Raw genomic sequence first — 16281 nt, 5'->3', positions numbered from 1 at the left:
CTCCACAAGGCCTCGAAGGTTTAATTGAGAACATTAAGGATCAAACAGCATCAGGAAAACCAAGGAACACACCAGACAGGTCAGGGATAAAGTTGTGGAGAAGAGTAAAGTGGGGGTTAGGTTATAAAAAAAATAAAATAAAAGCCCAAGATATGGTCGCTCTAAAATGAGCTGCACAGATCCACAGCACAATTGGGACAATCAGTCATTAGGGCAAGTTTGAGTCTCCTGCTCCACAAATCTGGCCTTTATGTTAAAGTGGTAAGAAGAAAGCCATTTTTGAAAGCAAGCTGTAAGAGGTCCATTTGCAGTTTGCAAACACACATAGGGGCACCGTGAGCATGTGGAAGAATATGCACTGGTCAGATGAGACCTAAGTAGAACATTTTGGTGAAAATGGAAAAACGTTATTTCTCTGTCACTTCATTGGGGATGACGGGAACCATGGGTGTATGCTGCTGACACTATGCAAATAAAAGAAGTTAGCTCTTCCTCCACAGTGTACACCCCACCGACAGGAATTAGGATATTCAGTTTAGCTTAGTGTCAGTAGGAGGTGGACACAGATCTTTTACTAGACCCATATCTACCTAATATGTGTCTTTCCTTTTCTGGTTTCCGGAAGGATACAGTGTGAACGGTCACTACTGTACTCCCACGCACAGACTGTGAGTACGGCGTGTACTGCCACCCCGTATCCTCATACGTCAGTTTGGCAGTACCCTAACACAAGCGTGTTCAGGAGATCCGGACCCGGTCCTGCCTGTGTCTCCCTACCCACTTGCCCACCAGAGCCTGTAGGTCTGGGGAGACGCGGACGTCCCACATCGCAGGTTTTCAGATGTCCGATCTATCCTGGGCAGAGAGGTACCTTTCTCTCTTTTCCCTCCAGGTTCTGGCGAAGAAGAAAAGAAGATGAGAAAATAAGAAAAGTTCAGGAAGATTTAAAAAAAAAATTCCTTTCATACCATTGCGGCGCCCTTCACCCCTCCGCGCTGTAATTTTTATAGAGGTTTTTAGCTGCGGGAGCTTTTCCTGTCAATCCCAATGGAAGTGGGGGCACTGGGCATTCCAGCGCGGCGTTTTGAGGCCTCCGCCCCATGTTTCAGCAGTCACTTGCTGTAAATCTAGGTCGCGGCTTTTCTCGGGCCTAGTTACGGCGCTGGCTCCGCCCCCATCCTCTCAACGTCCGGGCGGGCCTTTCTCCCGACCGTCACACTCTCTGCCTCTTCCTGCGCAGGGCGGCTAGCTCCGCCCACTACTCCCGTCCTCCCCAGTTGGCTTGGGATTGCCGCCATCGTGCTCCTCCAGATCCGGTGGCTAATCCCACCCCCCCCCCCCTTCCGACCTCTAAGAGCGGAACCTTTCCAGCAGCGCGCGCTTTCACCGGCTGGGTCCCCTGCATTTTCCTTACGGTCGCCTTCTTCCTGCTGGTGCCCTGGACCTGTGCCCTGATACTTGTCGCAGCTACAGTTTGGGAGCAGACTACAGGAAACTACACCTACTGTGAGTAGCTCTGCTTAGCAGTCTAACACTCTCCTCTGCATTTCTCCTGTTCCCCTAACCTTCTGGCATAAGTTAGTTTGTCTGCTCACCATGCCAACCCCTAAAGGAGAGCGTTCATGTCCTCCTGCTTCCTCTATTGCAGACTCCCTTTAAGTCAGTCCTCTTTCCTCTGTCAGGGCTACAGCAACTCCACTGTACCCATCGCCCACGAGTCCCTTCCTACCCTGGGTGAGACTGAGAACTCTATCCCTGGGTGGGCTTTCCTTTCTGTCGCAGTCTGTGGCGGAACTCACCAGGGTGTCGCCAGCCCTGGTGTCCGTGCTTGACAGATTGCCCCTTCCAGCTCTCGCAGTTGCCAGTGGGTCACACGATTCTCTGTCCGGCCCCTTCAACACAGGCCACAAGAGATCCAGACAGGAGCGCCATTCTAGGTCCTCTTCCCGCTCCATCTCGCCCTCCGGTCTGGCACGGCGAGATCCCACTTCCAGATCCCCCTCTCCTGACTCAGGCGAGGCGTCCTCAGACGAGTTTTCAGAGGATGATTTAGACTTGGATTCAGTACAGGCCTCTAGCATGAGAGATATGGTACAGAGCCTTATTCTTGCGGTCAACCAGACCTTATGCATCACCGATACCTCTACGGAATCCACAGATTAGGCGGTTTCGTTTAGACGGTCAAAACCAACTTCCAGGGTCTTTGCCCCACACAGTGAATTTGTGGAGGTACTTGCCAGGAAAAGGGAGAACCCTACCAGACCCTTTCAGAGAGGGAAGCGTCTCTGCATCCTATATCCCTCCTCCCCTGAGCTCACCGCTAACTGGACTGCTCTCTCGGCGGTGGACCCTCCAGTCTCCAAACTGTCCACCAACACGGTCCTTCCGCTTTCTAATGCAGCATCCCTCAAGGATTCCAATGATAGAATTATAGAATCGCTGGCAAAGTCAGCCTTTGAAGCGGCTGCTTCTGCATTGTGCCCGGCCTTTGCCTCTACCTGGGTCTCAAGGGCCAGAGCTAGATGGGCCAAACAGGTACATATGGGCATCCTGGCCAGAACTCCTCCAAGGGAGCTAGCCGACCTCGTGGACCAGATTTCCTGCGCAGGGAAATATTTGGTATCTGCCTCCCTAGATGCCGTGTCTTGTGCAGTTCAGGCGTCCAGTAATATGGTGGCCATCTGGCGAAATATGTGGCTCAAGACATGGCAGGTGGATTTGTCTTCAAAGAAGTCCCCTTACCAGCCTCCACTTCCAGAGGACGTGTCTGTTTCATGCTGGATCAAATTATTAAGTTCCCTCCTTCCTCAGTCCAAGCCTCGCTGGCCTCCCCTGAAAAGGCTTTTCTGCTCCTTTTGGTCCGTTTGCCGTTTCGCAGCGACGGAAGATTCTTCTGGCCAGGTTAGGAAAAAAGTCTTCCTTCAAGCCCACCCCTTCCTGGTGTTCCCAAACTCCCATGGTAGGTCCACCAGAGCCAGACCTGGCAGATCTTCCTTGGCATGACTCGTGTCAAGGGCCCAGCGTTTCTCCCAGGTTGAGCGGGCGTCTCCTGTTTTTCAAGGACGTTTGGCTTGCCTCGGTGGAGGACGCATGGGTCAGGGAGGTGGTATCCTCAGGATGCAAGTTAAGGTTTGCATTGCGACCCCGGGATCGGGATCGCTTCTTCGAATCCCGCCCTCCAAAAGATCCTGCTCGGATCCTAGGTTTCTTTGTGTCCATCACCTCTCTTCTCAGTTTGGGGGTTAACGTTTCCGTCCCAGAGCGGGAACGCTTCACAGGTTTCTATTCAAACCTGCTTGTAGTGCCGGAGAAGGGCGGCGAAGTTTGACCCATCCTGGCTGTGAATTTAGTGAACAGAAGATTCCACCTGCGGCATTTCAGGATGTAGTCCCCTCCATTCAGTAATCGCTTCCATGTAAGCGCAGGAATTCCTGTGCTTCATAGATATCCAAGATGCCTATCTCCATGTTTTGTTTTTCCCAGCACACCAGAGGTTCATGCGTTTCGCAGAAGAATCATTTCCAGTTTGTCGCCCTGCCGTTCAGTCTCGCGACAGCTCCCAGGGTCTTCACAAAGATCATGGTGACATTGATGGCCTTTCTGAGGATCAGGGGCCTAGTGCTCATTCCGTACCTCGAAGACATCCTCATCAAGGGTCCGTCCCTCTCGGGCCCTGGAGAGTCTGACCATCGTCCTCGGCTTCCTGTCCCATTTCGGGTGGCTGGTCAACAGAACAAAGTCTTGCATTGTCCCAACTCGGCGCCTTGTCTTCTTAGGCATGCTGTTCGACACTTGTCAGTCAAGGGTTTTTTTTCTTCCCGAGGAGAAGCGAGCAATTCTCCCCGGACGGAGTTCGCTCTCTGCAACGCCCTCGGCTTCCTTCTGTTCAGCAAAGAAGGTCCTGGGGCAAATGGTGGCAGTGTCGTAAGCTATCCCTTTTGCGCAGTTCCACTCGAGACCACTTCAGCAGGCCATCCTTTCTTGGTGGGACAGGATTGTGCGGTCTCTGGTTCGTCCATTTCGGCTCTCCGCCCGAGTCAAATGGTCTCTCAGCTGGTGGCTGTCATCCCCTCTCATACTCCAGGGCAGGTCCTTCCTTCCCGCCCATTGGCAGGTGGTGACGACGAACACCAGCCTTCCCGGCTGGGTCGCGGTTTTTCGCCATCTGACTGTCCAAGGGCGTTGGTCGGAGCAAGAGTCCTCTCTGCCGATCAACATCCTTGAGATAAGGGCCATCCTTCTGTTTCTCCATCACTGGGAAAGGCTTCTCCGAGGTCTGCCAGTCAGAATCCAAACGTACAATACCACTGCAGTGGCATATGTCAATCACCAGGGAGGGCTCTGAGTCTTGGCAATGGCGGAGGTAGCAAAGATCCTCCTCCGAGCAGAGGCGACGGTTCCGGCCATATCCGCAGTGCATATTCCCAGTGTGGACAACTGGGCCGCCGATTTTGTCAGCCGCGAGTGTCTCGCGGCAGCAGAGGGTCCCTGAATCAGGAGGTCTTCCTTCAAATTTTCCATTGATGGGGAACTCCGGATGTGGACCTCATGGCATCCGGACTGATCAGGATGGTTCCACTGTTTGTCTCCAGGTCCCACAATCCTACCGCGGTCGACACCGATGCTCTGGCCATTCCCTGGTCGCAATTTGTTCTTCCCGATCTGTTTCCTCCCCTTCCCCTTCCCAGACTGTTGAAGAACATCAATGCGGAGGGGGTGCCAGTCATTCTGATCGCATCGGAATTGGCCCAGAAAGTTCTGGTTCGCAGAGATCGTTAATCTTTTCACGGACGCCCCCTGGAGGCTCCCAGACAGGCCAGATCTTCTGTCCCAAGGACCAATCTGCCACCAGAGTTCTCGGTCGCTCAATTTAACAGCGTTGCTGTTGAAACCACGGTTCTGAGAGCGTCCGGTTTCTCTGATCGGGTGATACGCACCATGATCCAGGCTAGGAAGCCGTCGTCTTCCAGGATCTATTACCGGCTGGAAAGCCTATTTTGGCTGGTGTGAGTCCAATAACATTTCCATTGATGACCTTGTCTCTTCCTTCCATTTTGACCTTTCTCCAGGTGGGACTTGATGCTGGCATTACCCTTAGTTCTCTAAAGGGTCAGGTATCAGCCCTTTCCATTCTCTTTCAGAAGTCGTTAGCTTCCCGTTCTCAGGTCAGAACTTTTCTTCAAGAAGTGGCGCATGTGTCACCCCCGTACCGGACACCCGTGGATCCCTGGGACCTCAATCTTGTTCTGGAGGCTCAGAGTGGTTCTCTCTTTGAACCTCTCCATGAGGTCTCGCTGTCTGTTCTGTCTTGGAAGGTGGCGTTTCTGGTGGCCATCACCTCCATTAGGCGCGTCTCGGAGTTGGCGGCGCTTTCCTGTCGCCCCCATTTCTTGGTTCTTCACCAGGATAAGGTGATTTTGCGGCCTCCGCCTTCTTTTCTTTCCAAGGTGGCGTCCTCCTTTCACTTGAAAGAGAGAGTCCTTCCCTCCTTTTGTCCTGCTCCAGCTCATCCTCTGGAGCGTTTGCTGAACAGGCTAGACCTGGTCAGGGCGGTGAGGATCTATTTGTCTAGCACCACCTCCTTAGGAAGACGGATCGTCGATTTGTCATTCCAGATGGTGCGTGAAGAGGCCTGCCGGCCTCCAAGGCTATGATTGCTCGCTGGATCAGAACTGCTATGCTGGAGGCAAACCGGGTCAAGAACAGAGTGCCTCCTCCTGGGATTAAGGCGCACTCTACCCGGGCAGTGGGCACCTTCTGGGCGGTACACCATGGGGCTCCCGCCCGACAACTTGGCAAAGCGGCAACCTGATCTTCCATTCACAAATTTGCCAAATTTTATAAGGTCCATACTTACGCTTCGACGAATGCAAGCCTAGGCAGAAGGATCTTGAAGGTGGCAGTGTGAGTTCCCCGACCTGCATGGAGTTTTCTGCTATTTTTCCCACCCCAAGGACTGCTTTGGGACGTCCCATGGTTCCTGTGTCCCCCTGTAAAGCAATAGACAAAACAGGATTTTTCGTTATTTACCCTAAAATCTGTTTCTCGGAGCCTTTATGGGGGACACAGCGCCCTCCCAAGTTGAACAGCTCTGTTTATTGTGTTATATTAAAGTTTGAGTTTTCTATCTCCTTTACATGTTGCTTCTCCTACTGCTTTCTCACTAACTGAATATCCTACTTCCTGTCGGTGGGGTGTATACTGCAGAGGAGGAGCTAATTTATTTGCATAGTGTCAGCCCCCTAGTGGCAGCAGCATACACCCATGGTTTCTGTGTCCCCCTATGAAGGCTCCGAAAAACAGATTTTATGGTAAGCAACCAAAAATCCTGTTTTGTGGCAGTAAATGAACACTTCACATCACCCTGAAAAACCATCCCCATTGTCACATGTGGTGGTGGCAGCTTCATGCTGTGGGGAGGCTTTTCTTGAGCAGGGACAGGGAAGATGGTCAGAGTTGATTGGCAGATGGAGCTAAATACAGGTCAAGACTTGAGACTGGGGCGTAAGTTCATCTTCCAGCAGGACAACGGCCCTAATAAACCTCCTGCCATAGCTGCAGTGTAATGGTTTAGATCAAAGCATGTTCATGTGTGACTGACCCAGTCACAGTCCAGACCTAAATCTCATTGACAATCTGTGGCAACGAAAATCTGTCCTGTCACATGGACACATGTACACAGGTCATCATAAGCCAAATGACAGGTTTATATCCACTGGACCTGAATCTTAATGGTTCCTACTGAATAACTACAGAGAATGTGAAAGCTATGATAAAGTAATACAGAAAAGGTTTATTACTTTACATATACAGGTAATTTTTTGTTTTCGTTTTTATCAGTTTTTTGTTTTGTAATCCTCAGCTACCACCAGCCTGCTTGCAGCACTTTACAGCTTTATTCGTAGCATTGTGGCAGTAGCTTTACTTTATGGACTGTGTTATGGTGCTCTTAAGGTAAGTCATTATAAAGCGGATTTATATTGATGCATCTCCTAGACAGAGTGCTCATATTGTCTTATCACATGCAATGGGATATGGGGCTCCTGTGATCACACACATCTGATAAAAGAAAGTGAAGACATATTTTTGTTTCTTTTTATCAGAGAAAAATCTGCTAAAACCCAAACCAATCTCTGGTGACACTGTGATCAAAGTAAATAAGTGACAAAACTCCAAACGAAAATCTATGACTTGTGCATGAGCCCTAATACACATAAAGGGCACACTTCTTTGGATGTGGGTGTGCTTGTGTATAATGGCACTTTCTCATTCTCTTACCAGAGGGAGTCGGCAAAAGAATAGAAACTTGTGTGCGCATGGCCTGTATATAACTAGGAGAGGCACTGTAGCTGACTGTGGGAGGTGTTATCAGTGCCACTCTTAGGCTAGGTTCACATTGCGTTAGTGCCATCCGTTTAACGGATGCGCGATCGCTGGTGCCCAAAATCGCTTTCTTGCTACAATCGCGCTAATGCATGCACTAACGCATGGTACCATTGTGTTGGCATGCTTTAGCAATAGAGGTCTATGCACAACGAACGCATCCGTTTGCTGTACGTTAGACCTAACGTACTCGAAAACATGGTAAACTGCATTCGAAGGTGCATCACAAAGTAACCCATCATTGCTAACGCATGCCGATTTTGACATGCATTAGGATGCGTTATGATAATGTAAGTCTATGGGCGCATTAACAGATCCGTCACATTGTGTTAGTGCCGCTTAGTAATGGATCCGTTAAACGGATCGCCCTAACGCAATGAGAACCTAGCCTTACAGGCTGTAATGCATTCAGCCGGTGAAGGCCACCGTTACGATGAAGACCAGGGGTGTCAAACTGCATTCCTCGAGGGCCTCAAACCATGCGTGTTTTCAAGATTTCCTTAGCATTGCACAACGTGCTGGAATCATTCTCTGCAGGTGATTAAATTATCACCTGTGCAATGCAAGGAAATCCTGAAAACATGACCTGTTTGCGGCCCTCGAGGAATGTAGTTTGACACCCCTGGTGAAGATGGTATTCAGTCAGTGACAGGAAGTTCAGCACCTGCTGAATTGTGTATAGCAATATACACACTGCGGATTGGTAAAAATGACGTGTAGATTTAGATTTCCAGATAAGTTATGTTCTGTGGGAGGCACACCCTTAAAATTAAATCCGGTTTAACCCATGCTGGCTTCTAGTGTATCAGTGCAAAATGGTTTCTGGAATAATGATAGTCATAGATTTGCTGTCAGTTCACATGATAATAGCAAGAAATAAAGCCAGTGTGCCCTTCTCCCCCTCTCCCCCCCCCCCCTTTGCCCTTCTCTCCCCCCTTTGCCCTTCTCTCCCCCCCTTTGCCCTTCTCTCCCCCCTTTGCCCTTCTCTCCCCCCCTTTGCCCTTCTCTCCCCCCCTTTGCCCTTCTCTCCCCCCCTTTGCCCTTCTCTCCCCCCCTTTGCCCCTCTCTCCCCCCCCTTGCCCTTCTCTCCCCCCCCTTTGCGCTTCTCTCCCCCCCCTTTGCCATTCTCACCACCCCCCTTTGCCCTTCTCTCCCCCTTTTCTCCCCCCCCCGTCCTTCCTTTGACCTTTTCCCTCCTCGTTATTTCGGACAAATTAAAACATCCGGAGATGGTGAGAGAGTGGCTGCGACTTTCACTCCTAGTATAGCTGCAATTGTTTTGCTGGGGTAAAACAGGGATTCAGAATGGTTTGTTGTAGCAGTGGACTACCCCTTTATTAAATATAATGCAGCTGTTGTGCTTCAGATTTCTGTGCCTTGCCGGTTATTGTAACATTTTACTAACGGTAACTCTTACTTTTTGGCCTTCGTTTATCACGTCGTATTGGGTATCTTTTTACTCTGCCTCTAAAACATGCTGGTACTTGCACATATTTTTCTGGTTACCAGTGTGGGTCATAAGTGTCAAGTACAGGCAGCCACATTACACATATTTAGGCTGTGACATCACTAGCACAGAGAGGACTGTGACTACTGTTTTCTTCTTCTTCAGGATCCCTGGGACGCCCCGCATGTTCCTGTGCTGTTCTCCATCTTCTGTGGAGTGCTAGTGGCCGTTTCTTACCATCTCAGCAGACAGAGCAGCGATCCTTCCGTCCTCATGTAAGTTAATTAACATGACATTTGCAAGGGTTACTGATGAGAAGACCTATTTCCCACTCTGTGTGTACTCAGAAAACTATACCATACTATTAATATGAAATGCAAGAGAACAAGTATCTGGGGTAGTGTTGAAGATGATAAAAAGCTATATGGAAAGCAAAGTAAACCCAAAGATGACTTATGTGGGGGGAATGATGTATAGATATAGTGATCACAGTTAAACGAGTAGTTAATTATTCTTCTACCAGTGGCAGCTGCTGATCGTCGCATGACGACTCCCTGCAGGAAATGCCAGCAATGGGACAGAGTTGCGGGTACAGTCAAGTAGCAGTTGTGTTTAATATATAAATGGGATATAATTTTTTTATATATATATTTTTTTCTGTTTTTTAAAGCACCCCAAGTCCATTGAGTAAGCTTTGAAAAAAAATAATAAATTAGACTCCCCTTTTAATAATTGGTTCCAGACTGGTGATGGGCAGTCCGGCTCTTTTTGGTTATCTGGCTCTCATGGCTCCGCTCACCAAAAAGAGCCGGCTCCTTTTAGATCCTAAATGGATCCCTAGTAAATATGTGTTGACAATATGTGAACACACATTTATGCTGATGTAAGGCGTCCGAAACCCCACCCACCTATGTCAGAGTTTTGTTCGGGTGGGCGGAGTTAAATCTGCCGAACACAAGGATTTTACACTTAGTGAGAGCCATTCAGGGATTTTAGTGGCTCTCACTGAGGTGCCGGCTCCCATCATTCACACCAGGGAGCCGCTTCTTTGACTCGGATTGTTAGCGAACGACTCATCACTAGTTCCAGTGTACTTAACACTGGCTCGTCTACTTGATAATGATTATTTGCTACGTTTGTTAAGGTACCGTTACACTAAACGACTTGCCAACGATCACGACCAGCGATACGACCTGGCCGTGATTGTTGGTAAGTCGTTGTGTGGTCGCTGGGGAGCTGTCACACAGACCGCTCTCTCCAGCGACCAACGATCAGGGGAACCACTTCGGCATCATTGAAACTGTCTTCAACGATGCCGAAGTCCCCCTGCAGCACCCGGGTAACCAGGGTAAACATCGGGTTACTAAGTGCAGGGCCGCGCTTAGTAACCCGATATTTACCCTGGTTACCATTGTAAAAGTAAAAAAAAAAAAACACTACATACTTACATTCCGATGTCTGTCACGTCCCCGCCGTCAGCTTCCCGCACTGACTGTGTCAGCGCCGGCCGTAAAGCAGAGCACAGCGGTGACTCAGTCAGTGCGGGAAGCTGACGGCGAGGGATGTGACAGACATCGGAATGTAAGTATGTAGTGTTTTTTTTGTTTTTTTTTTTCACTTTTACAATGGTAACCAGGGTAAACATCGGGTTACTAAGCGTGGCCCTGCGCTTAGTAACCCGATATTTACCCTGGCTAACAGTGAACACATCGCTGGATCGGCGTCACACACGCCGATCCAGCGATGACCGCGAGTGATCAGCGACCAAAAAAAGGTTCTGATCATTCCCCAGCGACCAACGATCTCCCAGCAGGGGCCTGATTGTTGGTCGCTGTCACACATAACGAGATCGTTAGCGGGATCGTTGTTACGTCACAAAAAGCGTGACGTTGCAACGATATCGTTAACAAAATCGTTGTGTGAGAAGGTACCTTAAGTCTCTACTGCATTCTCTCTTATGTCAATGTTGTATTCCTCTTGTTTTGTTTTTTAGCTCTTTGGTGCAATCAAAACTCTTTCCAAACAATGAGGATAAAAATCCAGAGGACCCTCTGTCTGAGGTGAAAGACCCTCTTCCCGAGAAGCTGAGAAATTCTGTTGTAAGTAGACTTTATGTTTGACAAAATCTCGCTCTTCATGATTAACCCCTTCATGACCTTGGGATTTTTCGTTTTTCCGTGTTCGTTTCTCGCTCCCCTCCTTCCCAGAGCCATAACTTTTATTATTTTTCCGTCAATATGGCCAAGTTGTACTTTTGAACGACATCATTGGTTTTAGCATGTCATAGAAAACGGGGGAAATATTCCAAGTGCGGTGAAATTGCAAAAAAAGTGCAATCCCACACTTGTTTTTTGTTTGGCTTTTTTGCTAGGTTCACTAAATGCTAAAACTGACCTGCCATTATGATTCTCCAGGTCATTACGAGTTCATAGAAAAAAAAATCGCGCTGTTTTCCAATACCCGTAGCGTCTCCATTTTTCATGATCTGGGGTCAGGTGAGGGCTTATTTTTTGCGTGCAGAGCTGGCGTTTTTAACTATGCCACTTTGGTGCAGATATGTTCTTTTGATCACCCGTTATTGCATTTTTTTAAAAAACCGTAATTCTGGCATTTCAATTTTTTTTTCTCGCTACGCCGTTTAGCGATCGAGTTAATCCTTTTTTTTTTTTTTTTTTTTTATTGATCGGGCGATTCTGAACGCAGCGATACCAAATATGTGTAGGTTTGATTTTTTAATTTTTTTATTATTGATTTATTTTGAATGGGGCGAAAGGGAGGTGATTTAAACTTTTATATATATTTTTTTTTCACATTTTTTTTAACTTTTTTTTAACTTTTGCCATGCTTCAATAGTCTCCATGGGAGGCTAGAAGCTGGCACAACTCGATCAGCTCAGGTACATAGCAGCGATCTGATGATCGCTGCTATGTAGCTGAATTGCAGGCTTGCTATGCGCGCTGACCACATGGTGGCGCTCACAGCAGGCCAGCATCAGTAACCATAGAGGTCTCAAGGACCTCTATGGTTACCATTCTGATGCATCGCTGACCCCTGATCATGTGACTGGGGTCGGCGATGCACTCATTTCCGGCCGGAAGTGCCGGTTAAATGCTGCTGTCAGTGTTTGACAGCGGCATTTAACTAGTTAATAGCGGCGGGTGAACAGCTGACATGTCCTAGCTTTGATGCGGGCTCACTGCCGGAGCCCTGCATCAAAGCGGGGGATCTGACCTCAAACGTACTATCCCGTCCGAGGTCAGAAAGGGGTTAAAAAAAAAAAAGGTGACTAGTGACCGCTTATTGAAAAGGAAATCGATTCAGATGGGACCTTTTTTGGCTTCGGCGTCCTCTACACATTTCAGTGATGTGTGGCAATCTGACAGCTGAAATTGCATCTGCACTGGGCTGTCACTATTGTTTAAAGCAATCCTGCACACGGATGTCAGCAGTTTTTGCTATGTAATCTGAGAGCAACATGATGTAGGGTCACGGAGCCTGATAACAGGTTGGGCTGTGTGTTGCTGATTTATTAAAATCATTGTTTTATGAGCAGAAGATTATCACTACAGGGGTGGCACGATGGATCAGCCTTGCAGCACTGGAGTCCTGGGTTCAAATCCCACCAAGGACAACATCTGCAAGGACAACATCTGCAAGGAGTTTGTATGTTCTCTCCGTGTTTGTGTGGGTTGCCTCCGGGTTCCCCGGTGTCCTCTCACATTCCAAAGACCTACAGATAGGGTGTTTAGATTGTGAGCTCCATCGGGGACAGTGCCAATAATGTCTGTAAAACGCTGTGGAATTAATGGTGCTATATAAAGGAGTAAAATAAATAAATACAGGACTAGGCTCTATGAAAGTAACCAATCAGTGCTTTGGGTGTGGTTATATACAGCTCTGCATTCTGAGCTCTGCTGGATCTGCAGAAGAGAGAACTGTGATTGTATCAAAATGACAGCGGGCAGCTCAATAAGTGACACATCACTGAAATCATTCAGTCCCTGTATCATCCTGCTGTCAGATTACATAACAAAAACTGCTGACTGATTCCCTTTCATCACACACCTGTGGCTGTAATTAACATATTCTCTCCTTTAATTTTGTATGTGCTTGCTAATTCTAAAGGTTTTGTTTTACTACTACATAGAATGAACGTCTTCAGTCTGACTTGGTCGTCTGTGTGGTCATCGCGGTTCTCTATTTTGCCATTCACGTCAGCACTGTGTTTACAGCATTACAGGTACTTGTGTTTTGCCGCTTTTTGTGTAAATGTGATAAGCACTATAGCTTGGGTCTCTGCTGATGCCTTCGTCTTGCTGTTTTGCAGCCCGTTTTGAGTTACGTTCTCTATGCAGTAGTCGGTTCAGTCGGTTTCCTTACTCACTACGTTTTACCACAAGTCCGCAAACAGCTCCCCTGGCACTGCTTCTCACACCCGCTGCTAAAAACAAAGGAATATTATCAGTTTGAAGTTCGAAGTAAGTGATTCAGGGGTTATTACATAGCGTACCGTCGCCCTGAAGGTTTCTGTGACATTTATCTTCCTTTTTTTTCCCCCAAGATGCTGCTCACATGATGTGGTTTGAAAAGGCTCACGTCTGGCTGCTCTTTGTGGAAAAGAATGTTATTTACCCACTTATAGTTCTCAATGAACTCAGCAATGGTGCCAAGGAGATCGGTAGCCCTAAGAAACTTGGTGCAGAGTGAGTATCTCTCATCATTGAAGGCGTATTCCCATCTCCAAGATCCTATCCCAATATGTAGTAGGTGTAATAATAATATTAGCAAATACTTCCAATTATGTAGTGTAGTTCTTCTGTTTAGATATGTTGCTTACTCCATGTGCAGGGCATTGCAGTAGCTTAGATATCCATGGTTACGACTAGGGTTGAGCGAAACGGGTCGAAATTGTTCAAAAGTCGCCGACTTTTGGCAAGGTCGGGTTTCATGAAACCCGACCCGACCCCAGTGGTGGGTCGGCCATGAAGTCGGCGATCTTTTGAATCTGGAATCGGAATTCCGATCCCGATTCCCGATATGTTTAAGATATCGGGAATTAGTTTCGGAATTCAGATTAAAGTGTAAAATATAGAATTAAAATAAAAAATATTGCAATACTTACCCTCTGACGCGCCCTGGTACTAACCGGCAGCCTTCCTCCTTTGAATCCGCGCTTCTAGGACCTTGCCGTGACGTCGCGGTGACGTCGCGGCTTGTGATTGGCCGCGCGGCCGCCCATGTGACCGCTCGCGCGGCCAATCACAAGCCGCGACGTCACCCGCGACGTCACCGAAGGTCCTGGAAGGGCTGATTCTTAGGAAGGAAGGCTGTCGGAAGGAAGCAGGGCGCTTCCGAGGGTGAGTATATACCTAATAGGAATATACTCACCCTCGGAAGCGCCCTGCTTCCTTCCGACAGCCTTCCTTCCTAAGAATCAGCCCTTCCAGGACCTTCGGTGACGTCGCGGGTGACGTCGCGGCTTGTGATTGGCCGCGCGAGCGGTCACATGGGCGGCCGCGCGGCCAATCACAAGCCGCGACGTCACCCGCGACGTCACCGAAGGTCCTGGAAGGCTGATTCTAAGGAAGGAAGGTTCCCGGTTAGTACCAGGGCGCGTCAGAGGGTAAGTATAAGGATATTTTTTATTTTAATTCTATATTTTACACTTAAATATGGATCCCAGGGCCTGAAGGAGAGTTTCCGCTCCTTCAGACCCTGGGAACCATGGAAACCCAATGCACTGCATTGGGTTTCGAGTTTCGGCCGACCCCGACCCCGACTTTTTTATAGGATCGGCCGATTTCACTCGACCCGACTTTTCCAAAAGTCGGGTTTCGTGAAACCCGACCCGATCCTATAAAAGTGAAGGTCGCTCAACCCTAGTTACGACCAGTCATATAGTGACAGTTATTAGTGGTCGTAACCATGAAGCTACTACAATGACCTGCACATAAGGTAAGTGACACAGCAAATCAGAAGAACTTATACTACATTTCTAATTGAAGGTATTTCCAATTTGCGATTATTATTGTTACACCTACTACATATTGGGATAGGATCTTGCAGATGGGAAGTTTTAAGGCTTCAACTATAGTATAAAAAGGTTTCATATAAACCTGAAAAATGAGACCATAAGAAGATGGTCAAAGCATTAACCAAGCTGCCCTATAAAGCCTCTAACCCTCATGGGCCACGCACTGTTACCAGCTAAATGTTCTCTTTTTCTTTTAGGCTAGATTTGACTGGCAGTGAATCTGTATTATGTTACCTCTTCTATTACTTCCTAATACTTCTATTATTTTCTGTAGCTTTTGTCATGTCGGCGTTTCTTCCCACAGGGTTGGTGCATTGTTGATCACCATTGCTGGAATGAAGCTGCTAAGGTCGTCTTACAGTAGCCCTACCTGTCAGTACGCCACATTCATCTTCACTGTACTCTTCTTCACATTCGATTATAAGGATTGCTCAGAGAAACTACTACTAGACTTGTTCTTCATGTCCATCCTCTTCAGCAAGGTACGTACGCCACCTTTACAATAGCTGATCTTAGTCACTTCACCAAGCCATAGTTACATTAGCGGAGGATGATCATACCATTTTAAGAGCTTTCCCCATCTAAGGCTAGGGTCACATTGCGTTAGGGCAGTCCGTTTAGCGCATAGCGCTACGGACTGCGATAACGCAATGTCACAAAAGGGATCGCGTTAGCCGATCCCGCTAGCGCAGATCCCCGATCTGCGCTAGCGAGGAACGGACTGCTAACACTGCAAGCAGCGTTCGCGGTCCATCACTCAAATGTCGGCATACGGCTAGCGCACGCCCAATGTGGGCGTGCACTAGCGATGTGTTTGCCATTACAGGCAATGGTGACGTTAATGGACTACGTTACACCGCGTTATGCCGCGGTGTAACGTAGTCCGTTAAACGCAGTCACATAACGCAATGTGACCCTAGCCTTAGGAGTTGATAACTATGGGAAGGTGATAACTTGCTGACTTTTATGTCCTAGCTTTTGGACCTCACCCAGATTTTGAGAACTTGTGTGTGCAAACCTCCGCTTCACGGCTGCCTCATAGACAATGAATGAAGTGGTGGTGTTCGCCCTTTATACCAAAGAGGCAGTGTAGGCAATCCCTATTCTCGGATCCGTGGTGGTCCTAACATTCCCAATGCTAGGACCCCAGCAAATGACAACTTGCTAAGATTAGAATAACTCTTTAATGTTTTACTGTATTATTCTGTAAAACATGTTGTACCAAATTATCAATTCTCCCCATATAAAGAAAATCAGGGATACCTTACAATTACCACCTTACCTGATGGTGCTGATGACGTGCGCCTCGGCTACATTTATTGAACAAGTAACTGAGATACCCAAGTAAAGCACATGGGAGTGAGCACAGTCTCATGGGAGTGAGTCCTCAAGTGTTTTTGACAAAAACTAACTTAAA

The 16281-nt window shown here is 48.0% G+C and overlaps 1 protein-coding gene across 7 annotated transcripts in view; it reads left to right on the top strand.

Annotated features, from left to right (window-relative positions):
* The window catches only part of PCNX1 (pecanex 1), a 122761-nt gene that overhangs the window by 80027 nt on the left and 26453 nt on the right, over nucleotides 1-16281 (top strand). For all 7 annotated transcript variants that reach the window (XM_069731541.1, XM_069731501.1, XM_069731533.1 and 4 more), the window contains 7 exons: nucleotides 6863-6954; nucleotides 8996-9105; nucleotides 10824-10929; nucleotides 12978-13070; nucleotides 13158-13308; nucleotides 13392-13533; nucleotides 15169-15346. In XM_069731541.1, coding sequence (XP_069587642.1) covers nucleotides 6863-6954; nucleotides 8996-9105; nucleotides 10824-10929; nucleotides 12978-13070; nucleotides 13158-13308; nucleotides 13392-13533; nucleotides 15169-15346 — 872 coding nt within the window. The remainder of the gene's footprint in view (nucleotides 1-6862; nucleotides 6955-8995; nucleotides 9106-10823; nucleotides 10930-12977; nucleotides 13071-13157; nucleotides 13309-13391; nucleotides 13534-15168; nucleotides 15347-16281) is intronic.

The sequence above is a fragment of the Ranitomeya imitator genome, chromosome 1 (genome assembly GCF_032444005.1).
Source record: "Ranitomeya imitator isolate aRanImi1 chromosome 1, aRanImi1.pri, whole genome shotgun sequence".
Lineage (NCBI taxonomy): Eukaryota > Metazoa > Chordata > Amphibia > Anura > Dendrobatidae > Ranitomeya > Ranitomeya imitator.
The sequence above is the reverse complement of the archived record's forward strand: the minus strand, read 5'-3'. Positions and strand labels throughout refer to the sequence as shown.